This window comes from Gekko japonicus, unplaced genomic scaffold, assembly GCF_001447785.1.
Source record: "Gekko japonicus isolate JY-2015 unplaced genomic scaffold, Gekko_japonicus_V1.1 scaffold5774, whole genome shotgun sequence".
Lineage (NCBI taxonomy): Eukaryota > Metazoa > Chordata > Lepidosauria > Squamata > Gekkonidae > Gekko > Gekko japonicus.
In genome coordinates, this window is record NW_015169957.1 from 33165 (window position 1) to 42523 (window position 9359).

Sequence of the window (9359 nt, forward strand, 5' to 3'; positions counted from 1 at the left end):
GTTGGCTTACCATCTTCAGCTCATCAGGCAGCTGGTTCCCTTCCTCAAACGTGACGACCTAGCGACAGTGATCCATGCGATGGTCATCTCGAGAGACTACTCTCTACATGGGGCTGCCCTTGTCTCAAATCCAGAAGCTGCAGCGGGTGCAAAATGCCGCAGCCAGGCTCTTGGTGGGGCTCTCTATACGGGAGCACTTACAGCCTGTGCTGAAGGCGTTGCACTGGCTGCCAATAGCACACCGGATTCGTTTCAAGGTGCTGGTTCTTACCTTTAAAGCCCTACATGACCAGGGATCTACATACCTGAGGGACCTCTTTTCCCCATATGTCCCCCAGAGAGCACTGAGATCAGGGGCTCAAAACCAGCTGGCCCTCTCGGGTCTTAAGGAGGTCAGATTGTCGGTGATTAGGACCAAGGCTTTCTCGGTGGCGGCCCCAACCTGGTGGAACGAGCTCCCAGAGGAGATCAGGGCCCTGCAGGACCTTTCACAGTTCTGCAGGGCCTGTAAAATGGAGCTCTTCCACCAGGCTTTTGGGAGCCGCCACCACCACCAATGGAGAACATCGGAGAGGGCCCTGGAGTCCGGAAACTGCCATGAACCACCACCAATAGCCTCAAGACCAACAAATACTGCTGGAACATCTAAAACGAATACTGTGAACTGATGGCGGGTTGAGAACTGCAAATGATGGCTGCGACCATTTATGTTGAACAATCACTATTACGGTTTTAGAACTGTTTTAATCGTAATTTATGTCTTAATGTGCTGGTTTGTTGTAAGCCGCCCTGAGCCAGCTTCGATTGGGAGGGCGGGGTAAAAGTTCAAATAAAATAAAATAAAATAAAACAAATCATCCTTTATGCAGGGCCAAGATAGAGCACTCTTCCATCATGGAATTCACTGCCACAGGAGGTGATGGCGGCTGCAAATGGGGACGGCTTCAAGAGGGAATTAGGGAAGCATATGGAGCAGAGGTCCATCAGTGGCTATTAGCCACAAGGTATAGATAGGGACTCACAGGCTGGGGCAGGTGATGCTCTGTATTCTTGGTGCTTGGGGGGGCAACAGTGGGAGGGCTTCTAGTGTCCTGGCCCCACTGCTGGACCTCCTGAGGGCCCCTGGTCTTTTTGGCCACTGTGTGACACAGAGTGTTGGACTGGATGGGCCATTGGTCTGATCCAACATTGGCGTCTCTTATGTTCTCACATTATGTACTTATGTACATGACATCCCATGATGTGAACTTCAATATGTCTACCCCTTCCTTTTCTCTCTCCCTGCAACATTTTTCTAGGAGACATGCAAACTGTCTATAGAATTAGGTTGGCTTAAACTGTTTTGATATAAGCACTTATGTCCCCCCCCCCCCACAATCCTGAGGGCAAAGAAAAGGACCAAGAATTTGAGATCATGGAAACAGCACAGGAGAAAGGGTTGAAAAACCGAGGCACAAACAACAGTGGCCGTGGATTCATTCCTTCATCATATGAGGACTTCCCTCATGCAGCAATTTCACTTCCTCCATACAATGAAACATTCAGCATGTTTTTTTGTCTTCATCAGTGCCCTGACAGTTCAAACCCAGTTGCCCAGGCTAGCCCGATTTCGTGTGATCTTGGAAGCTGAGCAGGGTTGGGGGCAGTGTTCCCTCTAAGCCGAGTGAGTGTGAGCCAGCTCACAGTCTTTTTAGCCTCCGGCTCACACATTTTTGTCTTCACTCAGGAAGGGATGGCTCCAGAGCAGACTCATTTATGCAGTAGCCAAATCGCTCACTCACAACTTTAGTGCCAGTAGTTCACAAAGTAGAATTTTTTGCTCACAAGACTCCACCGCTTGCTTATTTATTTATTTGTTTGTTTATTTATTTATTTTCCACATTTCTATCCTGCCCTCCCCAATGGGCTCAGGGCAGCTAACAAGGGCAGGGTAATTAGCCCGTGCCATAATTAAAACATATAAGAACATAAGAACATAAGAGACACCTATGTTGGATCAGGCCAAAGGCCCATCCAGTCCAACACTCTGTGTCACACAGTGGCCAGAAATACCAGGTGCCATCAGGAGGTCCAGCAGTGGGGCCAGGACATTAGAAGCCCTCCCACTGTTGACCCCCCCCCCAAGCACCAAGAAGACAGAGCATCCCTTGCCCCAGAGCCCCTAGCTATACCTTGTGGCTAATAGCCACTTATGGACCTCTGCTCCATATGCTTATCTAATTCCCTTTTGAAGCCGTCCATGCTTGTAGCACCCACCACTTCCTGTGGCAGTAAAACATAATGAAACATAATAAAACATAATATGAAACATAATAAAAACATCCAACACTTAAAACAACGGCGCTCAGACCGTTACTGATCTCATATGTCCAGGATGAAATCAACACAGTTCCAGGTGGTACTCCCATGATATTTGTGTCCAATGGAGACAGCTTGTTAGCTCTTCTTTACATTGTCCAGGTTCTTCCTCAGGGCCTCGTCAGTATATCCTTTAAGGAACCATGACGATGGTGGAATAGTGGGGCGGCGGCTCCTACTAGCTTAGAGGGGGCATTGGCTGGGAGACCACCAAGGAAGCCCAGGGTCATTACGCAGAGGCAGGCAATGGCAAAACACCTCTCTTTGCCTCTTCCTTTCAAAACCCCATGAGGTTGCCATAAGATGTCAGCGACTGAAGGACACTTTACACACACACACAGCACAATCTCCCATCCCTGAGAAATAAATATGGGGGGGGGGGGGCTGGTTGCAGGGAGAGGGAAAAGAAAGAGGTATACATATCGAAGTTCATGTCATGGGAAGTCATGATGGAAGATGCTCTATCCCTGGCCTTGCATAAAGGAGGAGGAGGAGAAGAAGAGGACGAGGAGAAGAAGAAGAGGGAGAAGAAGAAGAAGAAGAAGAGAAAGAGGAAGAAGAGGAGGAGGAGGAGGAGGAGGAGGAGGAGGAGGAGATTGGATTTATACCCCGCCCTTCACTCGGAGTCTTGGAGCGGCTTACAGACTCCTTTCCCTTCCCCTCCCCACCACAGACACCCTGTGAGGTGGGTGGGGCTGAGAGAGCTCTGACACAAACGGCTCTTTTTCAAGGACAGCTGTGCCAGAGCTTGTGACTGACCCAAGGTCACATCAGCAGGTGCAAGTGGAGGAGTGGGGAATCAAACCCGGTTCTCCCAGATTAGAGTCCACACACTTAACCACTGCACAGCCGGCAAAAACAGAGTAGACGGGGTGAAGTTGTGACCTATCTCAGAAGCAATTATAATTCTGGGAGATCTTGGCAGCCCTAGTATAGGGTGACCTAGAAATATGCTGGTTATATGGATAGGAGCTGGCTCAGTTCTCAGAGCCAAACAGTAAACCAGAGGTGTTGAACTTATTTGTTACGAGGGCCAGATCTGACATACTTGTCACTTTGTTGGGCCGGACCATGCATGCCATAAAATGTTACACGAGGTGCTGGAGATATAAACTTTATAAAGGTGGTTTCAGATGTCAAATGGCAAAAGCAGGTGAATGACAGGAGCAGGCTTGATTGGATTAGTTGTGATATGCAGAGGGGTAGTAGGCGTGGAGATACCGGCATTGTTAAGGAGACAGGAAACCTAGGTCTCAATTCCATCCAGGAGGATTCAGTCCAGGCGGATGCAAAGAAGAAATGGACATAAGTCTGACATTAGAAACCACGGCATTCAGTTGCTGACCTAAGAGTAGCAGTGCTCTTACAAAGGAATTTCAAAGGGAGATTAGAGAGACTGCCAAATTGCAATTGATAATGAAGCTCAAGAGAATGCATCCTCCTGGACTGAATTGAGAGCTAGTTTTCCTGTCTCATTACTAATGTGTGCTATTATCATTTGGCATCTAAAATCACTCCACTCTCCCAGATGTAAGGGCCAATCCAAGTGTTCTAATTCCTAATTAGGCTGTTTTTTGGGGGGAAATCCAGATAGAAACAGAGAAATCCATATATATTTTTAAAAAATCAACTTTTCAGAATAAACCAAAATAATTTCCTCAATGTACATTTCTCCCTCCCTCCCTCTCTCCCTCCCTCCCTCCCTCCCAAGAAGTATGCTTGCATACTAAAGCTTATACCTGGAATAAAACGTCATTGGTCATGAAGCTGCAATGGGATTAGTTTTCTCTTTCTCCTCCCCTCCCTCCCCAAAATAGGAGGAGCAGCCCCAGAGAAGGAAGCAAAAGCTCTCTGTGCAAGAGAGAGAGAGAGACCGAGGCTTGTCTTTGTATCTCTCTGTGTGCGAGAGAGAGAGAGAGAGAGAGCAAGGAAAGGGGGAAGGAGGCAAGAGGCAGGAAACAGGAAGCGCGAAGCAAAAAGACACAAGGGAGCTGGGGGAAAGCAGGCTATGGTGCAGCTGCAGCAGCAGTCCTGGGAAAGGAAGCAGGAGAAGGAAGTTGCTCAGGGGCCAGATCTCAGCCCTCTGCGGGCCGCATCTGACCTGCGGGCTACATGTTTGACATCCCCGCCATTGACATTTCATTTCTTTCCCATATTTCTGTCCTGCTTTTGCTCGTTGCTGAAAATGTTTTGCAATGAAACAAGGAACTTATCTCTCTCCTACCCCCCCATTCCCAGTATCAGTCCCCATTACTAGGTGAATGTTTTAGTTTCTCCAATCAGGCTGATGGGTCTTCTATGGTCCAAGAGCCAAACACTGAGGAACCAACTCTTGCATATCAATATGCCTGATTTTTTGTTTCTCTCCAGGTATTGCGTTTTCTAATGGTGATAACTGGAAAGTGATGAGGCGGTTTGCGATAACCACGTTGAAGGACTACGGAATGGGCAGGAAGACCATAGAAGACAGAATTGTCGAGGAGTGCCGTTTCCTAATACAGAAGTTTGAATCTTTTGAAGGTGAGTTTTGTGTAGTGGAGCAAACAACACCCAGTTCTGTTTGGCTTAAGGCCTCTCTATTAACAGTAACTGTAAGGCAGATAACTTGGCTATTGAAATAAGGAATAACAATACTTAGCTAAGCTGTTTCTAGAGCTCTAGGCCACGGTTGTCCTGGACTGGTTCTGCAGATTCTCAGTGGGCCCTGCATTCCTGCATTTTCTTAGAATCTTCCATTTAAGATTTAGGAGTGTCCATGTGACCATGAATTTGTCTCCATAATAGTCCATCTGTGGTCTGCTTTCTAACTGAGACATCTGCAGTCTGCTCTCTAAGTGTGACTATTTTAGATAGAACCCCCTGTGAACCATTTCCATAGTTCCAAGCCCACTGGTTCCTGAGGGCAGAAGCTATACAGATTCCTAAATGTCAAAGCAGAATACAGCTCCTGTTCGTTTTTAGACTGCAACTTGCTTGCAGTATCTGGGTGGACTTGATCTAGGAATGTCTTGAGACAGCATCCCATAAGCAACTCAGCTGTGCTGGACCCAGCTGAAGACTGCAAAAATCCGAACCTGCACAGTTAGAAACGGGATGAAACTGTAACTTTCCGCCAGATGTTTAGGTTTTCCAGATTTCAGAATAGCAACTACCTTTGATTTTGTGAATTCCCCTGGGAGTCTTCCTGTTCTCATGATGCCAGAGAGGAACTTTGTGAGCCACTTCTTAGTGAACATGCTGTTGTTGATCAGGAGTTCATTGTGGATACAGTCAATGCCTGGTGCCTTTCCACTCTTGATGTCCTTCAGTGCCTTTGAAATCTCATTAGTACTGAAATCCCCTGACACCTTGCAGTCTTCAGGGCAGGTGAATTTCAAAATCTGGAGTTCTTTTTTTCCCTGATTATAAAATCTCAGCCCTTCAGAGCTCTGGATGAGGATACCAGTCGGGCAGTAGGGATGTGCACTGAAAATAAAATTGGCTAAATTCAGATCTGAGGCTATTCAGGTGAAATATTTGGGAATCCCGAATATCCCCAACTACCAGGTTCAGCAATGCTGTCTGGTTCAGGAGATATCCAAGAATCCTGAATATATTATACCCTATGGGTCATTAAAGTCAATGGCAAAATCTCATAGGATATAATCTGGGGGGTGGGGGAGATGGTTTGAGGAAGAGGCACCTATATTCCCAGTGTAGTTGCTGGAGCCTCTCCCCAAAAGAACCCCCAAGTTCCAAAAAGATTAGACCAGGGGGTTGAATTCCATGGACACCCAAAGAGCTTGCTCCCATCCCCAATTCATTCTGGTGGGGGGGGGATGTCAATTTTCCAACAGTGTTTTTAATGGGCTGAGGGGAGACGGTTTCAGGGAGAGGCACCAAATTCACAGTGTAGCTGCTGGAGCTTTTCCTCACATGAACCCCCAAGTTCCAAATAGATTGGACAAGGGGGTCCAATTCTATGGGCACCCAAACAGGTTGCCCCCATTCCCACCATTGTTTCCTACGGTGGTAAAAAACAACAACCCTAACCCAGCAATCAGACTCTCCCAGAGAATCTCGTGGAAAGTGAACTGTTGGGGGGGTTGCTTGTTTCAAGGAGCTTAACACAAGTGCCACTGTGGCAGTGCAAGTGCCACATCGAAACCCAACAGGACCAACTTCGAACCTGAAAATCTCAGTTTTACAAACATGGGGGGGGGGGGTCCTGCATGATGCCAGGGAAAAACTTTGTGAGCCACTTCTTAGTGAACAGGCTGCTGTTGATCAGGGACTTATTGTGGGTGCAGTCAATGCCTGGTGCCTTTCCACTCTTGATGTCCTTCAGTGGCTTTCAAATCTCATCAGCACTGAAGTCCCCTGACACCATGTAGTCTTCAGGGCAGGTGAATTTTAAAATCTCAAGTTCTTATTTATTTATTTATTATTTATTATTTTAACTTTTACCCTGCCCTTCCTGCTACAGCAGGCTCAGGGCGGCTTACATAAAATCCAATAAAACAATATGCACCTGAATATAAAACATACAGTAAAATACAATATGATACACAATACACAATTGAAACCGTTAATATGTCAATGGTGATCTAGATGTGGTAAAGTGCATTTAGAGCACAAACAGCGGTGCATCCCCTCCAGGTAGATTCAGCTGGAAATAGGTCAGCGCAGGGCACAGCTGATAATGTGCAGCTCCTATTGAAATGCCTGCCGAAAAAGCTCCGTTTTCACAGCCCAGTGGAACTGTCCAAAGTCCCGCAGGGCCCCGATCTCACCAGGAAGCTCATTCCAGTAGGTCGGAGCTGCCAGTGAGAATGCCCTGGTCCTAGTTGATGTCAATCTGGCGTCCTTAGGGCCAGGGAGGGCCAGGCGGTTTTGTGACCCTGACCACAGTGCTCTCTGGGGAACATGCGGGGAAAGGCGGTCCCTCAGATAGGCAGGTTCCTGACCATAAAGGGCTTTAAAGGTCAAAACCAGCATCTTGAAATGAATCCAGTATGCTATTGGCAGCCAGTGCAGTGCCTTTAGCACAGGCTGGATGTGCTCCCACATAAGGAGGCCCACCAACAGCCTGGCCGCCGCATTTTGCACCAGCTGCAGCTTCTGGAGTTGCACTAAGGGCAGCCCCATGTAGAGAGAATTGCAGTAGTCTAATCTCGAGGTGACCATAGCATGGATCACTGACACCAGATCATTGCGTTCAAGGAAGGGAACCTACTGCCTTATCAGCCAAAGATGGTAAAAGGCTGCCTTGGCAGTAGCTGCTACCTGGGCCTCCAATGATAGGGAAGCATCCAGGAGCACTTCCAAGCTCCTGACCCTCAGCACTGGCACCAACGGCGCCCCGTCGAAGGCTGGTAGTGGGCTCCCTACCCCCGAACTGCTCCGTCTTCATCAGATTCAATTTCATTTGACTCAGTCTAAGCCATTCAGCCACGTCCTGCAGCGGCCTATCCAGATCTTCTGGGGTAGAGTCAGACTGACAGTCCAGCAACAGATAGTGCTGGGTGTCATCCGGGTATTGGTGACACCCTAGCCCAAGCCTCCGGGCAATCAGGGCAAGGGGGCGCATATAGATGTTAAATAGCATCCGGGAGAGCACCGCCCACTGAGGCACTCCACAGATTAGTGGGTGCTGTGGCGCCCTCCTTATTGGGGAGGACTCGTTTCACTTTAAAAGTTCTCTTTCTTTTGCTTAACTGGGTAGATTCTGCTACCACCAGGAAATTTTAAGGATTTCCAAACCTTTATGCTTTTACTTTTGCTCTTACTAGTTTGGTAGACTGAGTTTAAGGCTTACGAGGAACTATGTGGTCCTGGGAAGTATTTCATTCAGAGTTGGTATAAACTTGAATAAAAGAGGATTTATTGAAATAAATACTAAATAAGAGGGTGATACAATGTAACTAGTAATGTGTAAATGATGTACAATTGCTTTGGTATCACACTCAACCTTATCCCTCACTGACAGGGATCTTCTCATGTAACTTTGTAACACTTGTTTATCTCAATGCCATATATGTTCACTGTTTCACTCCAGTTTATTATGACACTCAGACTTTCCTTTAACTTTTCTTCACTTTAACTTTACTTTACTTTTCCTATAAACTCAGCTTCCAGCTCTCTTTCTCTGTCTCACTGAACAACCTCAGCTGTCAGCTTCTAACTTCTTCAACACAGAACAGCTTGTCTACATCAACTGTCAACTTGTAACTGAAACTCCTGACTGACTCACATACTCCTCCATCCAGATTCACTTCCAAAACCCCTCCCCCTCTATGTCAACCACCAATCATACCACACTTGCCTTTCTCAACCACTCTAGTCTATCTACCACAGCCATGCAACCAAACTTTTAAAGAGACACACACAAAAAAACAAGGAATCATTACAGGTGCCTTTGGGACAGCTGCTTCCCAAAAGCCACCATTTGTCCCCGACCTTGGAGAATGGAGATGAGCCATTGCAAGGCAAGCCCCTGAATCCCCATGTTGGCGCGGCGGTGGGCCTATAACTGGTGGTCGACTGTGTCAAATGCCGCCGACAGGTCCAACCAACAACACCAGCCCCACCGTCCCGCCCTGATCCAGATGTCTCCGATGTTATCCTGATTGTAAAATCTCAATCCTTCAGAGCTCCGGATAAAGATACGAGTCAGGCAGTAGGGGTGTTTACTGAACAAAAAATTGGCTAAATTCAGATTTGGGGCTATTCAGGGTAACATATTCGAGAATCCTGAATATCCTCAAATACCAAGTTCAACAATGCTGTCTGGTTCGGGAGATATTCTGGAATCCCGAATATGTGGCTCCATTATACCCAGGGGCCCTTAAAGTCAATGGCAAAATCTCATAGCAATCTGGAGGGTGGGGGAGGCAGGTTGAGAAAGAGGCACCAAATTCACAGTGTAGCTGTTGGAGCCTCTTCCCCAACAAACCCCCAGGTTCCCAAAAGATTGGGCCAGGGGGTTCAATTCTACGGTGTTATGCCAACTTCTCCAGGAA

General features: G+C 47.3%; 1 protein-coding gene across 1 annotated transcript in view; it reads left to right on the forward strand.

Moving 5' to 3' along the window:
• LOC107115792 (cytochrome P450 2K1-like) overlaps nt 1-4878 on the forward strand; it is a gene marked incomplete at its 3' end in the record, with an annotated part of 11154 nt that extends 6276 nt beyond the window's left edge. The window contains exon 4 of the mRNA XM_015417552.1: nt 4729-4878. Within this exon, the coding sequence (XP_015273038.1) occupies nt 4729-4878 (150 nt within the window). The remainder of the gene's footprint in view (nt 1-4728) is intronic.
• Nucleotides 4879-9359: the final 4481 nt, after the last annotated feature.